This window comes from Spermophilus citellus, assembly GCF_964194105.1.
Source record: "Spermophilus citellus genome assembly, chromosome: 5".
NCBI classification, from domain to species: domain Eukaryota; kingdom Metazoa; phylum Chordata; class Mammalia; order Rodentia; family Sciuridae; genus Spermophilus; species Spermophilus citellus.
In genome coordinates, this window is record NC_138186.1 from 45,014,145 (window position 1) to 45,036,590 (window position 22,446).

A 22,446-nucleotide genomic window follows, 5' to 3' on the forward strand; every position below is an offset into this window, starting at 1 on the left:
CCTTTTCACCATCTTCTGATGATCCAGGACTTGTGAACTCCTGAGCTATGGGGGAAGGGAAAAGACAGTGTTCAATTGGCTGCAGTATATGATGTTTTATCCCTCAGAACCCTGTCTTCTCAGTCCCTCCAAATCAGATTCAGAGTTTCTGTGAGAAGAAAATGCCCCCACTAGTTTTCCTCACCAGCCTCCTCTCCTAAATCTACCAGCAGCATCACCTGCCTCAGTTTCCACCATGCATCCCTCAAGGGAATGAAAGACCAAAGAAGTAAGGGACAAGATCCCAAAGTGAAGCCCAGTGCCTGCTCCCCTGCCCAACCATTCCTCACAGAATAGGGACCTGCCAGAGAAGGCAGTTCCTTCTGCCAATCCTGGGAACAGGGTTCACACACAGGCCTTTACCCCCTTAATATCCAGGCCTCCTCTGTTGCAGGGGCAGGTGCTCACCCAGCAGGGTCTGCTCCAGCAGCAGCTCAGCATCCTTTCCTCTCAGCCCTGAGCCAGCAGCTCCTAACTGGAAAGCCCACCAAGAAGCCCAGGGGCACCAGCAGGCCCAGCCAGAAAAACATGCTGCCCCCTGGTCTGCTGCTCACCTGACCTGAAGTAGCCCACACAGAGCAGATGCAGAATCCCTGACCCCCAACACTTGCTCAGGTCCCTAATCTGTACTTTACCCTCCTAAGGACTACTTGGCCCATCTGCCCCAGGAAATCAGCTACTCCCCAAAGGCTCCTGCTTCCTGAGACTTCCTCACCTGCTTTCCCTCAGCTGCATAGGGACTCACACAGGCCATAAGCCTGGAGGTGTAGCTCAGTGGTAGAGCACCCCTGGGAAAATCCCCAGTACTACTAAAAGAAGAAGAGGGAAAAAGAGATGAGCTGAAATTAGGTGTCAACATGTAGAACAGAAATTTGGAGATATGAGGCACCTGACTTTCACTCTTCCCAGCAAAAGCTCCAGGGAAATTGTAGGCAACTATTTTTCCCTACAGAGAACCAGAACTAGCATTCATGTACCAGAGGCTGCAGGTGAGAGCTGCAGAGAGCACTGAACCATCAGCCCTGGCAGGAGAGTCACCTGGACAGTCACCTGCTGTGAGGCAGTCTTCCTAGGCCCAAGAGGCCAACCAACACTGAAAGTGGGTTCAAGGATGAAAAACTATCCAGCACCCCCACTGCTGGCCACACAGAAGGGGCAGAAACAAAAGAAATCCTCTACATGAGTAATTGTTCATTCTTCAACTTGTTTCCCTGCTGAAGTAACAACTTCCTATTTTCTCTTTTCCTGACCCCTCAAGCAACCTGACTGGTGATAGCATATGATTTTGACCACCCCTTACTCCAAATGCACAGGGGAGTGGCCATCTTAAAAAGGAGGATGGCCCAGGAATGGCAGGGTGATAGGAGGTCACAGGGCACAGACCCAACATCCAACACACAGAGCCCTTGGGGACTGTGCCCCCTGAAGGTGGACAGGAAAACCTCAAGTGTCACAGTCAGCTTTCACTGCTCTGACAAAATACCTGAGGTAAAACACTTAGGAGGAAAGATTTACATTGGCTCGAGTTTCACTACTTTCAGCCCAGAGTCACTTGGCCCCATTGCTGTGGGCTAGTGATAGAGCAGAAAATAATGGTGGACAGCACATGACAAGGTGACACTCGTCACCTCATGGTGGTCAGGAGGCAGAGAAAGAGACAAGATCCTGGATCAAGAAGCTCCCTTCAAGGAATGCCTCTTCCAACTAGGCCCACCTGCTAAAGCTTGCACACCAGGACCAACACCTGGGGCCAAGCCTGCAACTCATGAGCCTTTGGGAGATATTCCACATGGAAACTATAACACCAGGTAGGACAAAAACAGGGACCACAGCTGCCCACATGGCTGGTCTCTCTCCCCACATCTTGGGAAGCATCTGCTTTGTCTTTTTTCTATAACATCTGTGAAGCCACTCCTGATGGACGACCACTGTGGTGGGGCTAGTGACCTAGTGGACACACACAGGAGAGACCCCTGAGGAGAAAGGAGAGATTCAGAGGAGATAGAAGAGAACTACATATGCTGAATACCCCTGGGCAGGCTCTACATGGGCTTCCCAGGGGCAGGCACTGTTTGCACAGGCTGAATGGGTCTTTTTATTGCTTTGCTCATGACAGGTGGAGAGACCATAAAAAGTGAGGCAGACAGGAAGGAACCAGAGGCATTAGCCTTCGTGGGATTCCTCTAGAGTTTCTAAAGAACACAGATCACAGATCCTTTTATGGGTCTGTGTCTGCCTGAGTCTGTGATAATCTAACCCACACCAATCAGCCCACCATTCCCCTGGTTAAGCCCCCAATGCCTGAGACAGAGAAGGGGACAAGGACAGAGCAGGAGCCACAGCCGCATTGCTGCTCACTCCTAACCCTGTGACAAGAATACAGTGCGGCTGGACCTTTTAGGATGTTCACGGCCCTGGCTTTCGGCAGGACTAAGGGGAGTAGCTGGAGACCCGGCTGCCAGCCCCGCACAAATAAAGACACATCTATCCCAGTTCCGGAAGGATGGTCACCTCCACTGCCCTCTGTGCAGTGGGAGTCACGAGGGACCCTATAACCCAAAAACCTGCCATCTCCATCCATTCCCACATTTCTCACCTGAACCCTTCACAGCAGAAGTTGTCTTGCTCTTCTTGCACCAAAGGACATGAAGAAGAACAGCATCAACAGCAGCAACCACAGCCAGAAAGGCACTCCGTCAGCTGTGAAGTGGCAGGGCTGACCCTGAAAGCACACTTGTCACCATCTGGGTTCCAGAGCCTCTAGACTTCCTCCCTCTCACCACCCTGGTCACTGACCTACCCACTGGGAACCCCTGCTGGGACACCCAGCCTCACCACAGGACACAGTGCCAGTGCTCTTTTTCCTGCTGGGTCCCACAGGGCAGCTGAATCTCTCCTCCTGTCCTTGAGGAATCCTGGTGGACACCCAGGTCTGGTAGGTCCCATTCCCATAGGGAAAGAAACTCCCAGACTGCTGTGATTCCTGGCTCAGAGGGTCCCCATCCCAGTGTCAGGTCAGAGAGATAATCTTGGGATAGAAGCCAAAAGTCCAACCTGTCACATTGATGTTATTCTCCAAGGCCTCACCACAGTCACAGTCACTGTTGGGGACACTGGAGAAGAAAAGCAGAACCAGTCAAGCATGGGATCAAACCTCACTCCCCTCTAAAAGAGGCAGAGGGAACAGGGATGGTTCTCTCTACTCTTCTCTTTTGGCCAAAGTCCTCATTGGCACTAGGCCTGCTGCAAATCTGTTCTCAGCAGAGGGCCTCAGTTCTCTGACTGGCAGGAGCACTATACTTTGGTTTGTGGCCTCACATTCTCACTTCCACATGTTGAGGGTGAGGAGGGGGTGTTATAGGGATTCCTTGTTTTGAGGCCATAAGGGAGCTCTGCATGATAATAGGGTTGGCAGGCAGGTGGGCAGTCTCCTGAGGCTCAGGGTGCTTCCTGGTTATGGCCCAGACAGTTCATATGTAGCCACAACCTCCTTTCTTTATCCAGTGGTTTAACAGGACAGGGAAATCTGAATACATCACAACAGAAAACACAAGCATCCCATACTACAGAGGAGGTCCTCTAGATCAAGGCACAGAGGAATGTGGGCTATTATCTCATTGAACGATATCCAGGAGTTCACATATATATAGAATCTTCCACAAACTTTTCCCAGCCTGAGGGCCCAGTAAGCCTTGCTCGGACTATCATCTGATTTCCATGGCTTCTTGACTTCCATAGCCAACGTCTGAGTGGAGGAAGAGTACATCATCCAGCTTTGAGTGTCTGGGTAATTAGAGAGAAAGGGCTCCTCATCATAGTAGAAATCCCAGAAGCCCCTGGTGTGGTTGTTCTTTTGCATCTCACAGCCCCTAGTCTCCTGGAGGGAATGAAACCCTGCCCCCATCCACCAGTCACTTCTACATCTACTGACCTCTCTGCCTCCCTGCCCACCTGGTAGAAACTCCAGCCCACAGAGGACCTAAACATGCCTCTCTCTCTTCAATGCTCCTTATGTTGAGCTCCACAGACCCCATTGCTTGCCCTTCTCAGACAAATGCAGTCAGAAGAGAGGTCCCTGCTCTCTGCAACCAGCCTTCCTGCAGAAAGCCTCACATCACTCTTGCCTCCACCCACACTCACCTTTTTTTCTGCTTCTACAGGGCATTGATATCAGCCAGGGTCATTCTGAGGTTCTTCCCACTTCCTGCCAAGTCTTAGGTCTCTGTGTTCCAGATCTTGGCTCCTGGGACTTTCCCTGCCCACAGTGCCCGAGGCTCTGCCCTGCATCTCTCACTGTAATAGTGCAGGAAGGGCTGATTGTAGGAGACCAACCTTACACATGGCTGAGTCACACTCCCCAGCTGGATGCTGAGGTGCTCAGTCACAGAAATGTGGCAGAGCTTTCCCCACCCTTCTTGGGTTCAAGGGTTGGTGTCTCATGCATGGGTGTGTCTTGCTACAGCCCCATGGGTGAAGCTATGCTTACCTGTTCCTTATAATAAAACCCCTTGCCCTGTTTAGGATAGAAACTTCCATGGAAGTGCCATGTGTGTGTTCTCTAACTGTGCCCTTGGGTGTGGCCTACCCAGGTGTCAGTCTACCTGTTGACAGTGGACATCATGAAGATAGACTCAGCCCCCTGAAACCTTACCCCTTGCCTCATTTGAATAGCTTCTCCTCAATAAAAGGGGTTAGCGCATGCTCTCTTGCTCTCTCTCTCTCTCTCTTCCTGCGGACCCTTCAGGTCAGAGGAGCCATCACAGCTACCCCAAAGAAAGAGGTATTTGTATCTCTTGTGTGGTTATTTCATGCAGCCTAGTCAGCCCAGTTTTCCTGGAGTGACCCCTGCGCCTTTTAGTCGCGAGAACAGAAACCCAGCAGCTGATGATCCAAAAGAACCTTGATGCACTAAGTAGTCAAGAGACCTCATTTTTAGGTTATAATGAAGATTGTGTGCTCCTCTGCAGGAAGATACCACAGATGTCATTTCTTCCTGGAATCAAGAGCTCAGGAATGTTCTCCACTTATTTTGCCCTCCTAGGCCACACTGAGAGAATGAACAGGGACAAAGGCCCTTAAATATGGATTTCCAATACAAGGAAAACAGGATAGGAGGAAAGAAGGTATGAGACCTGAAGAACGGAGGATGGAAACAGGCTGACATGTAGTTTGGAACCAAGACAGAGCACAGGCTAACTAAAAGTACTGGTGGAGAGTGGAAGGGGGAGCTGGGCCTGTAGCAGAAGGCATGCACAAAGGTGAGAGGCTGCAGACTGGGCTTGTCAGAGGGCCAGAGGTCAGGAGGAGCTCAGGGTAGGAGGACCCATGGCCAGAAGGTTTGGAAACACAGGCAGGCCAGGGGACAGAGAGGAAGGCACAGCCCCTTTGTAAGCTCCTTAAAGACAAGCTGGGGCAAGGAGGGTATCTTAGAAGGCAGGAGGGGCTGCAGGTCACAATCCAAAAGGAGTTTAGAGTGGGGTGGTTTTGAAGTATAGGGCTGGGTGCAAAGTAGAAGAGAGGCCATTTGTGGCCCTAGATGGGAAGGTAAATGGTCCCGTCAGCATCCCCTGGAGACAGCCAGGCAGCAGCATTCCCAGAGAGCTGGTGTATCTTTTCTACACATGAAGCTGTGAAAACTGGAGATTCCCCCAAAAATAAATGAGGGTGGAGCTTCTTCTTACACATACACAAAAATGAATTCAGTGTTGGAGATAATGCTCAGTGGCAGAAGTCTTGTCGAGCGAATGCATGTGCTTGATCCCAGCACCATGAAAACAAAGAAACAAAGAAGAATCCCTATTGCCATCTATCCTAGCTGGTGATCTAATGCTGGGTCCGCAAAATCTGACTATTCCAATAACTTAAGCAAATGACAACGAAAGCATGCAAATACACAGAAGTACCTTCTCAATTATCCGGGGACAGCTCTACAAATTTATGGGTCCCTGGAAAGAGAGAGACACTGGAATTCTTTATTCTTATTTAGGGGACACACAAGGGGTTGTTCCATGGAACATTCTATCCCTAAAAGGCCAAAGGGTAGGATTTCAAAGGAACAGGTGAGTGTAACTCAACCCCAGCAGGTGACACCTACACCTGTAGCCACACCTTGTTATCTGAGCCAGGGAATGCCCAAGTTACTACAGAAGGCAATAACTGTTCAGTGCCCAGGGGCATCAGGACTTAAAAGTGTGACCATCCAGGGCAGCTCCTGACAAATTCCTATAAATCAAAAGGGACAAAGCATTCAACCTATTCAAAGCTGAGCAAAAGATCCCTACAGACAGTTCCTGAAAGAGATATACAAATGGCCAATAAAAACAGGAAAAGAGAGTTAACATTAGTAGTCATTAGGGAAATACAAACCAAAAGCACAAAAAGATACTACTTTGCACTATCAGGATGGCTACTGTTTTAAAAAAGCATGCAGAAATAACAATTTTACAAATATGCAGAGAAAATGTTTTTGGGAAAACCAAATATCCACATACAGAAGAATGAAAATGAACACTCATCTCACTTTTCATCCAAGAATCAAATCAAAATGGATTAAAGATATGAATGGAAGAATTGAAGTTGAGTGTGTTAGGGAGAAATATAGTCCCAGCTACTCTTGAGGCTGAGGCAGGAGGATCACTGGAGCCCATAAGAGTAAGATCAGTCTGGGCTTACTAGAAAAACCCTTTACAAAAAAAAGTAAGACCTAAAACTATTAAATTACTAGAAGAAAACATAAGGGAAATGCTTTCTTATTTTGGTTCACACAGAGTTTTCTTGGATATGATTCCCAAAACAAAGGCAAAATAGAGCATTGCGATAGCATCAACCTACAGTACTTCTGCCTGGAAAAAAAAAAGGCAGAGTGAAGAGACAACCCATAGATTTGGGGAAACAATTACAAATCATATGTTAGATAAGGGGTTAATACACAAAATATACAAATAACCTTATATTTAACATGGACAAATAAGTTGAAGAGACATTTCTCAACATAAGACATAAAAATGGCCAACAGATATGGGAATTAAAGCAAATCAAAATTAAAACACAGGTGATATCATGTCATACCTATTACACTAGTTATTGTGAAAATATAGAGTAAAGAATGCTGGCAAGGATGTGGATAAAAGGGAATATAGCTGATGTTGTACTTTAGTAGAATGATTCTGGAAAGCAGTATGGAGGTTCCTCCCAAAACTAAAAATACAATTCCTATGTGATCGAGCAATCCCACTACCTCATTCACACCAAAGGAATGGGAGTCAGGAGGCTGAAAGGAGACCTGTACTGCATGTCCATGGCAGCATCAGTACCAACAGAACCTCTTGGCACAGCTGTCTTCTGCTGCTCACCTCCCTCAGTCTCACAGTCTCCCCACCATAACAGGAAGGGCCATGGGGGAGCTGGGATGTCCCTACCAGCTCAGGGCAGGAAGAAAGACCCCTAACTCCTGGTAATGAGGACTCCAGTGAGCTCAGCAGAAAACACACCTATGACTCCGAGGAAAAGATAGGGCTTCAGGAGCTCTAACTGTCCCCAACACTGGTGGGATGTGGTTCCAAAAAAGCACCTTTGATTACAGATTCACCAGGTGGGTTAGATGCACAGGTGAGCCCAGCTGGATGAAAGCTGGAGGAAAGGATTTTCAACAGCTGGCCCCACCTACTCTTAGAAGCACACCCCAAATCACTGCCAACTAGGTTGACTCCCTTTCTAAGGAGCAGTGTGGGTCTCCTCAAGTTTTAGTAGTCAGACTCCCTAAGTGGCCATCCGTAGCTCACCTGTTTCTTCCAGGACACGCCTGAAGAAGAGCCAATACATTGTGATTTTCCCAGCACACAGTTTACAACCAAGCACAGCCTTCCTGGCAATGTCACCACTAAACATTTAAAGACCTCTTTTCAGCCACCTCTGCCTCTTAGAAGCAGCTTGCACATTCAAATCACCCAGGCTCCAAACTCTCTTAGAACAGCCATTCCAATCTCCTCCTCCCTCTGGCTCTGAGAGCAAGTCAGTTCTCTTTTCTTCTGGCTACATCTAAGTACCTGAGATTTCCCAGAGCAGCTCAAAAGCCCCCTGAGGATCCCTCTCTTAACAGCTCTCCCTCCAGTTGAACTCTCCTACATCAAGCTCAGCCCCTTTGCCATCTTGCCTTAGGACACCTGTATCTCTGTCCCTCAAATCAGGCAGGTTACAAGGCCACTATAACTCCCCACCACAGCAGCCTCCCCACTTCCCTAATTTTCTTAACAGCTTCATCCTTGGTCCCTTCCACTTGGCCTTTGCCCTTGCCTCTTAATACTCAGAGACTTTTTTAGTCCCATGGTTGTTACTTTGGTCCAGATGTCATCTCTCTTCATCATAGAATACTGCAAAGGCCTATTCCTAAACACTGTGCCTGGGATATTCCCAGTTGCCAACATAGTGTCCCAAGAACATCCATAGCTGCCCCATGTGCTGACTTAAACACAGGATGCCTCTACTCTTCCCATCAAAGTCCACAGCCTTCTGTCTAGCATCACCCCCTTCCCCCCATTTCTCTGGTGACATCTCTGCTGGGCTGAGGTCAAAGCAAACTCCCCTGGTTTCCTCTCCCTGTCTCAATAGGATGTTACTACTAAGAAGTCTCCCTCCTGGGAATTGCTCCTGCCCCTGCCTTACAACCATCCCAACTCTTAGTATCCTCAAAATCATCCCATGAAGATAGTAGTGAAGGTAGTACAACCTCATGATTATGCTATAAACTACTGAATTGCACACTTTAAAAGTGTGACTTATGATATATGACTTCTACCTTGATAATAGTAGTAATAATCATGCTTACCTGAAATGTCCTTCTACTGTAAAACTCCTTTGTCCCAACCATATATCCCTTGGTCTTTGGAATGTGCAGGGAATCAACCTCAAACTTGGCTGCTTAGTAGAATCACTTGGAGAATAGTTACTATCCATGACCAGGCCACAGCCTAAACCACTTGAGTAGTAAAGCTAGGTTTGAACTAGGCCTTAACATCCATTAAAATCCCCTAGGTGATCACAATTTTCAGGCAAGATTAAGAAGCCCAGGTCCAGCCCATGTTTTTGATCTCCATGATGGTAGTAACTGTCCTACCATGGATGATATTGTCCTGTGGACCACAAACAACTCTAGGGTCAGGAATTGTATTCATTTCAACTTGTCTCCCCTAAAAATGCCATTTCAAAAGTGAACAATAGGTATCCTCACATACTAATCTCTAAGGCCTATTTTACACTTTTTCTGTGAGTGAAAATAGCACGAATCACAAAGTTTTGGCAAGTTTTTGTGTCTTTGTGTTAATTCCTGTTGTGAGACAAATCATGTGAGAGAGCCCTCACTCTCTGGGGCTTCCCCAATTTCTTTTTGCTGGCTTGACACAAGTGATTCCATACACCCTTATTTTACTTGAACTTGTTTGTTTTTGGTGAGGTCGTCCATTTTTTGCTATAACAATAGTTTATTAATTTTTATATCTATAAAACTCTATTCTCCAGTATTATATTTCTCTACCAGTGGAATCTGCTGAAAGTCCTGTTTTTCTCAGGCTCCCAGCTACCGCTATGAACTTGACAAATACTTTGAAACAGAGTATGGCCAAATATAGCGCTCACATGCCTAGGATTTCCCTCTGTCTGAACTCTGGTCTCATAGGATCTTCAGTGCCATCTTGTGTCTCCAGCACCTTCACATGGATTTTCTTACCTACTGACCAATTCACTATTGTTCCTGGGGGTAGGGAGGGATTGAAACAGGCTGGTCTGCCATCTTTGGAAGTGGAATCCTGTCTAATAGACTAAGAATGTCTAAATCTTTACACTCTAGTTACCTTGAATGATTTCTGAGCTGAGAGGAGGAAACATGCATGAATTAACAAAGAGATTCAATTCAGAAAGAAAGGAAGGATCTCCCAGAAGACCAAAATTGACCATAAATGTAGGTCCTTCTTCTCACAGATGAACAAGACACAAGACTGGAAAACTTGTTTTAATTTCTAGCTTAGAACAGCTACAAGTTAATACATTTGCTCTGTCTTGGTGTCAATGACCTAAAAATGAAACACACACACTGGCCATAGATAAATTTGTGATATTGTTGAATATTTGTTTGTTTTACTTTTACAAGTTGTGTGGGTATATATGTATATTTGTGGAGTTTCCTCTCAGTTTTCAAGAGGGGTGCTATGTACCCTTAAGGAAGTCTTGATTTTAATTGCTACTCATTTTAGATGGAGGGAGATATTATTTCACTCTGGTGTGCATTTGTGCATATTGACATTGGCAGTGGTTTGAGTCAACAATGTACAACTATTCAGGCTTAAGGCACATGTGTACTGCAGTGCAAATCATAGCTGTGCTTGTTCCTATTAAAGAAAGTGAACCTTATACATACATATACATAGTAATTTATGTAATGAGTATATATGTTTGACTATATTGAAGTTTATTCTTTGTAATGTATAGTGCCAAGAGTTTTGATAAATGCATGGAATCTTGTCTACACTATTCTATTGTTAGTCATCTTTCTAACCTGTAAAAAACATGTGACAAACAATTTCATAGGGGAAAGATTTGTTTTTACTCATAGTTTTAGAAGTTTCAGACCATGGATGCTTGACTCCATCCATGTGGGCTTGCAGTGAGGCAGAACATCATGGTGGGGAGCATGTTATAGGGAAAACTGCTCACTTTACAGAAAGGGACAGGGGAGACAGAGGAAGAGAGAGAGAAGAGAGAACATGCAACAGGTGCTGGGGACAATATCAACCCTTCAATGGTACATCCCCCCCATGCACTTAACTACATTCTTCAACTAGGTCCTATATCCTAGAATTTCCACCACCTCCCCCGAAGTGCTGTCAGTTGGTGATCAAGCCTTTAATATATGAGCTTTTGGAGGATATTTAATATCCAAACCATAACACCCTAGAACTGTGTAGAACAAGTCCTTCATACTGAAATTTTCTCTTGAAACCTGTTTATCACTCTTGTCCAACTGTTGATAACAACCTCAATCTGGTTTTCTTTTCCCAGAATGACATATGAAAATAGTCAGATAACATACAATTCTCAAACCTATCCTCACTTTAAGTCACCTGGGATAGCTTCAAATAGCCCAAGGCCAGGATCACACATTAAACCCTTCAATCTGATTCACCAAAAGAGCAATTCAGGTACCAATCATGTTTGTGAAACTCGCCAGGGGATTTCAATGAGCAGCTGAGAGAAGAAGCAGTGGCTCAGAGCAGAGGGTTTCAGTATTAGATGTGAATCAAAACCAGCCAGGAATTGAAGCAAACTCTAGAGCCAGGAAATATCCTAGTCTGCTGTGTATAGAATTTTGAGAAAACCACCATGGGAATGTGAAAGGCAATTCTCTTCAGTTAATTAATTGTCTTCTCTACTGAATAAGGTTGATAAAATGTTCCATTTGAAGATGTATCGCAGATATATAACTCAGATAAATCCTAGAGGAAGGTGTCCACAGCAGCTCAGAGATGGGAATATGAGAGGCAAAGATTATGTAACTCCTGTCCAATTCTCTTCTCACCATATCTCCTCAGAGTGCTGGGAGGATGCTTTCCTCACCAAGGTGTTGATGTGCCACTTAATACAGGTAGGTATAAGAATGCTTTTAGGTGTTCTGGTTAGTAACCAACCTTGAGTCCCACATCTTCTGAACTTTTACCTAGTTCCATCTAAAGCCAATTTATGTGTCAGATGCCATCCTTTGAGTGGAAGTCCGCTGCCTTCAAGAAATATCCCCGTAATGCATTTCAGAGAATATTCTTCTTACACAGATTTTGCTGAAGGACATTTAGTCATTACAATTGTTCACTAAAGAATAAATAATGTCCAGGTGTTCTGGAGTCTCAAACTTAACACCTTTAATTTTATCCCATTTTCTTTAGGGTAAATGCTTTATTATCACTTGAATGAAAAAACATTTCCCTTTGCTAAGGTAGTGAAGGTAGTCTGCCACATTAATATTTTGGAAGAGATGAATACAATTCCATTTTTTACACATGGGTAACCAATTGCCCTGAAATCATTCCTTCAAAATTTGTTTTTCTTATCAATCTCTTAATGTTAACAGTGTTATATATCAACAATATATGTTACATATAATGCCAGTTTGTATGTATGGATGTTTCCTCTATCTCTATTATACACACAGTCACACATGCATAATGTCTACATGTGTGTTGTTTGGTTTGTGTCTTTCTACTCTAAGTTCTATTTGTCTATCTCTGTATCAACACCATATCTCTGCTTATGATGACTACAATGTAAGTCTTGGTATCTACTAAGAGAATACAGTCCCGTATGCTTCTTGATTAAACTGCCTTGGCTAATATTCATATAAGGCTTAGAATCAGCTAACCTAGTGTTTCAAAATGCCTAGTGACTAGTTCCTTGAGATTTATTAGAATTCTTGGAACATTTTCAAAAATTAATGCCATTGTGATATTGAACCACAAGCCAGATTCTTGGCAATTCTCTCCAGTTAATTAATTGTCTTCTCTACTGAATAAGGTTGATAAAATGTTCCATTTGCTATATGGTGGAAAATTTGTAGGTTTCATTCTAAAAGTGTATAAAAGTGTATTTTTACTATGTCAACAATTTTTTGTTAAATTCACATTCTGTTTGCTTCTAAAATATAAAACACTGAAATAAACATATTTATCTAGCAACCACAGGAAACTATTATTTTTTAAAAATTTTTTATTAGTTGTTGATGGATCTTTATTTTATTTATTTATATGTGGTGCTGAGAATCAAACCCAGTGCCTTACACATGCCAGGCAGGTGCGCTACCACTGAGCCATAGTCCCAGCCTGAAACTTATTAATTTCAAAGATTTGTAATGATTTGGGACTTTATGAATTCAATATATTATAATTTGAAATTTATGAGAATTCTGTCTCTCTCTTCAAACTCTTCTATATTTATTTATTTTCTCTTTTGACTACATTGACGAGGTCTTCAATTATAATGCTCAATAAGAGTGGCCAAAAATAGCACCTTAATGCACATTTTGGTATTCAGATTTTCGGATCATGTATGTTAAAGTAGAGCTGTAACCCACAGGAGAACTGGCTGATTCTAAAGGCACAGCCTTTGGGGCCCATATTAACACAAGGGATCTCTGGTGTCCCATATATGCCCTTTGCAGCTCTACCCTCAAGCCCTGAGAGGCTCCCAGGCACTGTCTCAGCCAGCAGACACACCTAGGACAAAAGCACAGTGTACTTAACTTCTTATTCTGGATTTATGCCTCTTGTTCCAGGCCTAGTAAGCCTTCAGTGCTTTCTCCACCTGTCTGCCCTTTAGCATATTTTTAAAGTATGTGCTTTTCCCCTCAGTTTTCCAGTTGTATTCCATGGGAGGAAAGGTCCAAATTAATTGGCCATTGTGGGAAACCAATGAACAGAGTACAATTTTATATGTTAGCATCAAAAATCAAGGAAAAAAACCCATAAGCACCAATATGGTCATTTAATCAAGTGTAGAGCTCCGGCCCGCGGCACACCAGGCAACCCGTCGCCCCAGCGAGCGCGGGCCGGGGCCAGAGACGGGGCCGACGTCTGGGGGCGTCGCCCCCAAGAGTCTTTCTGCGGCCCCTGAGCTTTGAGGGCGAAACGAGACTGATCCGGGCCAAACCATGAACCGGAGTTTTCACAAGTCTCAGACCCTGAGCTTCTACGACTGCAGCGCGGTGGAAGTCAAGACCAAGTTTGGGGCTGAATTCCGAAGATTCTCCTTGAACCGCCACAAGCCTGGCAAGTTTGAAGATTTCTACCAGCTGGTGGTGCACACCCACCACATCTCCAACACCGAGGTGACCATCGGCTATGCAGATGTGCATGTCGATCTGCTTCCCATCAACAACGATGACAACTTCTGCAAGGCAGTCTCCAGCGCCAACCCCCTGCTCAGGGTCTTCATCCAGAAGCGAGAAGAGGCAGACCACTACAGCTTTGGGGCTGGCACCCTATCCAGGAAGAAGAAGGTGCTGGTGACCCTGAGGGAGGAGGGTCTCCGCCGTCGGGCCCACCTCGACATCAGCCTGCCCCATGACTTTCGCCCTGTGTCCTCCATCATCGACGTGGACATCCTCCCCGAGACGCACCGCCGCGTGAGGCTGTACAGACATGGCTGCAAAAAGCCTCTGGGCTTCTACATCCGCGACGGCACCAGCGTCTGGGTCACCCCCCCATGGGCTGGAGAAGGTTCCAGGCATCTTCATTTCCCGCATGGTCCCGGGGGGCCTTGCAGAGAGCACTGGACTGCTGGCCGTGAATGACGAAGTCCTGGAGGTAAACGGGATTGAGGTGGCGGGGAAGACGCTGGACCAGGTCACAGACATGATGATCGCCAACAGCCACAACTTCATCGTCACTGTCAAGCCCGCCAACCAGAGGAACAATGTCGTCCGCAGCAGCCGCACGTCCGGCAGCTCTGGCCAGTCCACGGACAGCACTGCCAGCCACCACAGCCTGTCAGTGGCCCACGTGCTGCAGAACTTCCACCCCGATGAGATGGAGAGCGACGAGGAAGCTGACATTGTCATTGAGGGCACCTTAGAGCCTCAGAGTGTCTCCAAGATGCAGGGCACACCTTCAGGCAGCCTGTCTCGGGCCAATGGCAGCAGCCTCGCCCACAGGCTGCAGCGGGACCTGGCGCTGCACAGCTCGGGGCGGGAGAGCCTTCTCTGCTCCCTGAAGGGGGACCCCCGCCACAGCCTGGTCCTGCCGCAAGGCGGGGTGGAGGAGCATGGGCCAGCGGTCACACTATAGGCCCAGAGGCTGGGTGAGGCAAGTGCTGCCGGTCCCATGCAGGGACTGTGGGAGCCGGTGGCCCTGGGAGGCACTGTGATTTCAGACGTGAAATTCCTGGCAGGAATATGCTAAAAATGTATGCCAACTTAAAATGAGGACAGCTTGTGTCCCTTCCTCCTTGGTCACAGGCGTAGCCCTCTTCTCTGTGTCAGCTCGGCACTATTTTATAGAATTTTGCCCCACAACTTAACAGACACAGGCACACCCCAGGCCAGGCCCCCATGCAGGTTCCAGCCCTCTGAAAGATCTGAATACAGAAATAGTTTTTAAATTTCAAAAGTACTTCATTTTTTTAAAAGTAAGCTTTTGAAGTTCATGTTTTTTAACTCAGCTCACGTGAAGATGCCCTTTATGCTGCGCGGTTTCTGCTGACCTGCACAAGACTTCCCCAAGAGGACAGAGGGGCCAGGCCTGTGCCAGGTCCAGCAGCAGCATTCACACCAATCCAGACCCCCACGGGCATGTGGGTCCCTACAGCAATAGGCACCACCGTCTCAGGAAGCAGAGTGAAGGTGAGGCAGGCACTTCCAGAGGTGACTGCCAGCTGCGTGCTCCCAGCTTGTCCTTCAGGGAGGTTTTCGAGTGTTTCCTGCAGAGGTGGTGGACAAGGGGCCTCAGGCACCGGGACAGAGTTATCTCTGCCCCCACAGCAGCCAGCTCTTCCTGTCAGTTGATGAGCACATACTGACCTCCATTCCTAACGTCATGGTCAGAGGTAGGGGTTTTCTTGCTTTTGAGTCATATGAACATAATGGTTTTAACAAATATTAAATCCATTGTCCCTTTCCTTTAAACTTTTAGAAGTTTATTCACGTTTGAGTCAATTAAATTTTATATGAAGTATGTCTTCAGCTTAAATCCAATGTCAGGGAGAAAACATTACATTTATGCTTTGAGAACAAACTTTGGCCAAATGAGTCTCCTGCAAACAAAGAGTATTTTCCAGGTTTTCTAAGCATGAATTCCACTGCTGCTTTCTACATGATCCAGCACCATCTGCTGTCTATCAGCAGAACTGTCTTGATCTGTTAAGGTCAGAGGGATTTGGTGCAGCCCAGCTGCATTAATTAAGTGAAAAGAAACTTATTTTCCCTTTGAAACTATTTCTTGGGCAGAGTAGCCTTTTCGGAGTAGCTTCCTCCATGTGTCTGAGTTTCTCATTTTGTACAAGGGGCCACAGCACATCTCCAGAGTATAGGACAGAGTGAGACACCACTGGGTGGGGATCCAGCCCCCAGGACGCATGGAGCTGCCACAGGGGAGGTGCTGGCCAGTGAGACAAGCTGTGGAGCCACAGGAATGCCCAGGAGGATCACCAAGATGAGGTTTTCACAGGGTCTCTGCTGGTATCAGTGTCGTGGAATAACTGGGCCCACTACCAAGAAGGGAAGCTGTATTTCTAACCATGCATTAAATTGTTACGCAAATGTGAATCCATGTTTTAAAGAGAACAAGGCTTACTCAGTGTGGAAGCTTTGTGCCTGTTGCTGGTAACTGCAGGGATCACAGGCTGCTTGGAGGAGCTGTGAGAGTATATTTTTCTACCCGGGTCTATACTTCTGCAATTTGTTTCTTAAAAGAAAAGCAACAAAACCAAGTCACTATATATTAAAGATTTTTTGTTTGTTTGTTTTATATATCAGAGAATAAATATTTTGCCTTTGAGTTAAAAAAAATCAAGTGTAACTTGGATGTAATGAAAACAAAACATTCAATAGCATCTCTATATGCCATAATTAAAATACATATAAATAAATGATGACTTTCAAATTGTACATTAGCATGTGACTATGATCCTGATTGACAAACATGGGAGTAAAGGGAACATATTTGAACATTAAATTGAAAAACACATGCACAGTAAGCGTCTGGAAGTTGGAATAGTGAGTGGCAGTGTGAGGCGGGCTTGTGCCAAGGGTCCAGGGGCAGCAGCAGTGGCCTATGTTACCAAAGGGCATGAAGACTGTGTGGGCAGTGGGTGTCTCTGACATTCTGGAGAGGTCCTTGCATATTGAAGCTACAACACCCAAATGACAATCTTGCTAAAAACAGGAGGAAATAATCTTATCACAGCAGGGTTTACCAGCCACATCACTGTACAACGTAAACCACACAAGAGAGATCTGGATTTGTACATGCCATTTACATTAGGCTATAAAAGAGGAGGCTGTAGTTGAATTTTTGTGCCTTTGAGTGGGAAAGGCCTGTTGCTTATTTTTGCAAATAACAGGTGGGGTGTTGGTGCCGTCGCTAAGCAATCTCTGAGAAAAGGAAGTTGTGCCTGTTCAGGATGCCCCATGGGAATTCCTCCTGGATGCTCATCTCTCCCAGGCTATAGAGCAGATGTCTGGCAGAGGACTGGCACCAACACCTCAGCTATTCTGAAGACACTGCCAAATTCCTCAGAATTTGAAGCCAGCACATTCATTCAACATCATCTGCAAAATGCCACAGACTCTAGATATAAAAAATGGTGCTCTGTATGTGTAATAAGAATTATACTGCATTCTGCTGTCATGTATTTAAAAAATAAAATCAATTAAAAATATTTTTAAAAATGCCACAGACTCTGGCTCTCAACATGGTCTATGTTAAACATATGTTTAATTCTCTGGCAAACATGGAGTCAAACATGTTATTTTTGCTGACCCTGTCACACGGTCCCTTCCCAGAACATGAACACAGACCAGATACGTTTTATATTTAAAAGTGTTTAAACATTCATAATGTAAAATGATACAGACAAGAGGTAAGATAAACAGTCAGAGAGGGTTTGAAGTTCCCTCAACAATGAAGAAGAGCCTGTATTTTAGGTTTCTTGGGAGGAGGCAGAATAAGAATACTTACAAATAATCTCATTTATTAAAACACCATCACCATACTTATATATTTTAGTCCACGGCCAGTGCAGATGGTGAATGGTTCAATCACACAGGAAAATTCTCAGGGAGTTTGAAATAAAGACACAGACACACAATTTTACCTTTAAACCAGGTCTGGGATGGCTCCTGGAGCTCTCAGCCTCAAGCTCCCCAGGGGGGAAGTGAGGGTTTACAGGGGGGAAGTAAGGTTTTACTGGAGAGGCAAGAGTGGGGGTGGGAGGCGGGCGTAGAACACAAGCTAGGGAGTGGGATTTTATTGGGGAACTAAAAACTCTGGGGAAAATCCCGTCCAATGAAAGTCAAGGAGGGCAGTGTTTTTGCAAGGTCAGATGAGGTGATTGGGTCCTTGAGGTAGTGGTGAGACATGCCTCTATATGGACTCCATCCTGGAACCCAATAAAGGTAGGGAAATCCTGCTACATTTCTGCTACTTGGACACCTCAGCACCCAGCCGGGGAGTGTTTCAAGTCATGGGCGAGGTTGGTCTCCCACAATATATAATGTGCTAAAATACAGTAAAATAATAAGGATACTAGTACAAAACAGGTGCATTTGTTAGCAAACATATGTTTCCACATTGTAGAGATGAGGAAACCAAGGCACCAAGATAAAAAGTGCTTGTCACAGTAGGGCTGCCCAGTGTAAGCTCCCCCAGTAGCCCCAGGAGCTCTCAGCAAAGGTTGACACCCCACTGTGTGGATCCAGTGTAGTCACTTGGTGTCCTCTGCTACTGATCTGGGTCATATAGGCTCAGGGGCTCTGGGGAAAAGGAGGAACCAGTCAGTGTTCAATTGGTGGCAGAATAATGGTGTTTACTCCCTTGGGATTTTTCTCTCCTCAGTTCCTCAAAAATCAGATTTGGCCATTCTCTGAGGGAAGTAAATGCCCTGACTTTTTTTCCCCTCTCATCCCATTTTCCTGCCCTTATCAGGCTCCTCTGTGTCCATTAGCAGTGTCACCTGTCTCGGTTTCCACCACAGAAGGGAGTAAAAGGGCTGCAGGATTCAGGATCAAGATCTGGAAGTGATTACCTCCTCCAGAGATAAATCATTCCCTACAGAGTGGGGGCCTCCAAGAGAAGGCATCTCCTGCTCTTGCCACGATGGGCACAGGACTCACACAGAGCCCTTATTCCCATTTAGTTCCCAGGCTTCCCCCGAGAGGCAGGTGCTCACCCGGCAGGGCCTGCCCCACTTGCAGCTCAGCATCCCTCCCTCCCAGCCCTGAGCCAGCAGCTCCCAACTGGACAGTCCACCAGGAAGCCAGGAGCACCAGCAGGCCTAGCCTGGAAAAGCATGCCTGCCACATGATCTGCTGCTCCCCTGACCTGTAAAAGCCCGTGTAGAGGATACTCAGAATCACTGACCCTCTGCACCTGCCCAGGCTCTCAATCTGCATTTTTGCTTCCCCTACCTGCGTGGTTTACCTACTGCTGAGAACCCAGCTCTTCCCCAAGGGCTTCTTTTTCCTGAGGTTGCCCTGGACTCCCTACCTCCATACCTAGCAGGGACTTCTGTAGGCGACAATCCTCATAGTTCTCAGAGGTCTTCTTTCCAAAGAAAACTAGGGTTTTCCTGAGATTCTGCAGTGTGAACTGTAGGCCCATATATCATCTGTTCCATTGCATTGTCATGGTCACAATCCAGGTCTCCCACAGGGGACACTCCAATAGAGGGATCTCCAAGGGTGACAATTAGTGCACATTAGTACATGAGTGCTGGAGAACTGCTTATTCACATGATACAGTTGAAACTGGGAACATCCTTACTGAGATTCAACATTCAAAGTAGAAATTTTCAAAAATAAGCAACAGGCCTTTCCCACTCTTTTCCTGGGCACTGCCCTAGTCACATTCCAGGCAACCATTTCTGACCACAAGAAAGTAGAACTACCATTGCCCTTGTTCCCCCTCTTGGAAGGCCATAGATGGGAGCAGCAGAGACCACAGAGCTCCCTACCCTACTTGTAGAGTCACCTGAATGGGCCCCTGCTATGGGACTGTGTGCCCTAGCCTGTGGGGACCAACACTCCTAGGGAATACACTGGAAAATTCCAGACATAAGAGAAAAACAATGACCACAGATGCCCTGTAATGGGTTGGTCTCTCTCCCCAGATGACCAAGGACATAAGCCATTCTCCTGTGCATGTCATCTGCAAGGCCACTCCAGGAGGAAGAAATGTATAGTGGGGACAGGATGGTGACTGGCATGCCCAAGTGACCCAGAGGATCCTAGCAGGGCCTGCTCTACATAGGCCTCCCAGGGGCTGCATTGACAGAGCTCTGGCCCTATGGATATTTTTCCTGGTTTGCTCCTGACAGCTGGAGAGACTGGGGGAGAGTGAGGGGAGGGACCAGTGGCATCACAATTCATGAAATTCCTCTCCAGTTTCTAAGTACCCTAGGGTCACAACTCATTTATTATCTGTCCCCCTGAGGACAAGATAATCTAGCCAACACCAGTCAGCCCTCCATTCCCAACATAGCCCCCTGGACAAGCCAGGAAAGCCTGAGAGACAGACGAGGACAGCAGAAGCCACGGCCCCACTGCTGCTCACTCCTCACCCTGCAGCCACAGAGGCTGCAGCTGGACCTTCAGAAATGTTGACAGCCCTGGCTTTTGGCAAGACTAAGGGGTGTGGCTGGAGACAGAACTCCATCCTCTGTTCCAGAAAGCTGGTCACCTCCACTGTGTAGCGGGAGGCACAAGAGACTCTACATTCCAAATAGGCCCTGAAATCCCCAGCCACTGAACGCTTCTCTCACCTGAACCTTCTGCAGTAGATTTTGTCTTCCTTTTCTTGCAGGAGCAGACACAAACAATAATCATAATTACAGCAACAGCAGCAGCAGCCACACCCAGGAAGGCAGCCCATTGGCTCAGAAGCAGCAGTGCAGTCCCTGAAAGCAGGATTGTTACACTCTGGGTAGTTAGCCTCAAGGCTTCTCCCCTCTCACCACCCTGGTCACTGAGTCACCTGGTTGGGAAACCCTGCTGGGACCCCCAGGCTCACCACAGGACACAAGGCCAGTGCTGTTCCCACTGTGTCCCACATGGCAGCTGAACCCCTGTTCCTGTCCTTGGGGAATCCTGGTAGACACCCAGGTCTGGTAGGTCCCATTCTCATAGGAAAAGATACCACCAGACTGCTGGGTGCCCTGGCTCAGGGGTTCCCCATCCTGAAGCCAGGTCACAGAGATATTCTGGGGATAGAAGCCAAAATCCCAACATGTTACATTGATGGTATCCTCCAGCGCCTCAGCACAGGTCACATCCACTGCTGGAAACACTGGAGGGAAACAAAGGCAAAAATAGTCAGGCCTGTGACCAAGCCTCACTCTCCTTCTCCACTCTTCTGACTCTGGCCTAAGACCTCATTGAAGTGAGGTCCACAAGTCTGTTTTCAACCTGGAGCCCGAGTCCTCTGACTAGCAGGAGGATGGTCACTGGGCTTGTGGCCTCACATTCTCACTTCAACATGTTATGTTAAATAGGGGGTCTTATAGGAATTCTGGTTTGTGAGGTGGTGAGGGGTATTTGGGGGTTCTAGAGTTGTGGGGCCAGGTGGGAGCTCTCTATGATAGCAGGCAGGCAGGGAGGTGAGGGCTCACTGGTGTCTGGGCACATACACCCTCCTGTCTCTATCTAGCATTGTGACAGGACAGGCAAATCACAACACGATAAACTCACACAAGGTCCTCTGGACAGAGGCTCCAGGGGAGTAGGAGGAGTCCTTCCGGAAGACTAGATATCTCCTGAGTCTTCCACAAAGCTCTCTCTGCACTTGGGCCCAGTAATCCTTGCTTTGCATGCCATCTGCATCCCAGGAATTCTTGACTTCCATAGCCAAGTTCTGAGCTGAGGATGGCTCCACTGTCCAGCTGCGTGTCTCTGGATGATAGGAGAGGAAGGGCTCCCCATCATAGTAGAAATTCCAGAAGGCCCTGGTGTGGTTGTCCTTGTGAATCTTGCAGCCCCAAGTCTCCTGGAGGAAATGAGACCCTGCCCCCACCCACCAGTCACTTCTCCATCCCCTGGGCCCTCCGCCTCCCTGCCCACCAAGTGAAAAATACTAGCCCACAGGGGACCCCAACCCGGCTCTCCTCCAAGTCCCCTGTGCAGGTCTGTATAAAGCCCATTTCTTGCCCTCCCCATTCAATTGCAATGAGAAGACACAGGTCCTGGAGAAAGCCTCACATCACACTTGCCCCTGCCCACACTCACCTCCTTTCTGCTCTTGCCAGACATTGATATCTGCCAGGGTTGCTTTTAGATTCTTGCTGTGCTCTGCCAACTCCTGGATCTCTGTGTCCCAGCTCTCAGTTCCCAAAGGTTTTTCTGCCCATGGTCCCTGGGGCTTTGCACTTTCTTTTTTGTCACTATCAAAGTGAAGGAAGAGCTGACGGTCCCAATAATCATTGGCAGAGGACCTTGATTGCACTGATCCACCTTGGGACCTCACTGTGAGGTTATAGTGAAGACTGTGGGTCCCTGTGGAAGAGGAAGCAACAGATGACCCTTCTACCTGTGAACAAGTGCTCATCAATGCTCACCACAAAGGCTCTGCTGTCCTGAGCACCTGAGGAGACAAAGGGACAGAAGAAAGGTTTCTAATACAGTGAAGACAGGGAACTAGAGAAGAAGGAGAGGGGAAGTGAGGAATG

At 46.8% G+C, this 22,446-nt stretch overlaps 2 protein-coding genes and 1 pseudogene across 4 annotated transcripts in view; 2 read left to right on the top strand and 1 right to left on the bottom strand.

Moving 5' to 3' along the window:
* The window catches only part of LOC308650243 (MHC class I polypeptide-related sequence B-like), a 601,646-nt gene that overhangs the window by 186,572 nt on the left and 392,628 nt on the right, over positions 1–22,446 (top strand). The window lies entirely within an intron of this gene.
* Positions 13,590–15,872, top strand: LOC308650245 (partitioning defective 6 homolog gamma-like; annotated as a pseudogene). Its single transcript has one exon. The product of its transcript is annotated as a partitioning defective 6 homolog gamma-like (transcript).
* Positions 19,321–22,325, bottom strand: LOC308649360 (MHC class I polypeptide-related sequence B-like; the record flags this gene model as incomplete). The annotated part of the gene is made up of 5 exons (XM_081294957.1): positions 19,321–19,445; positions 20,548–20,682; positions 20,796–21,071; positions 21,473–21,784; positions 22,007–22,325. 5 exons carry the CDS (start codon positions 22,323–22,325, stop codon positions 19,321–19,323), a joined length of 1,167 nt encoding a protein of 388 aa, XP_081151083.1.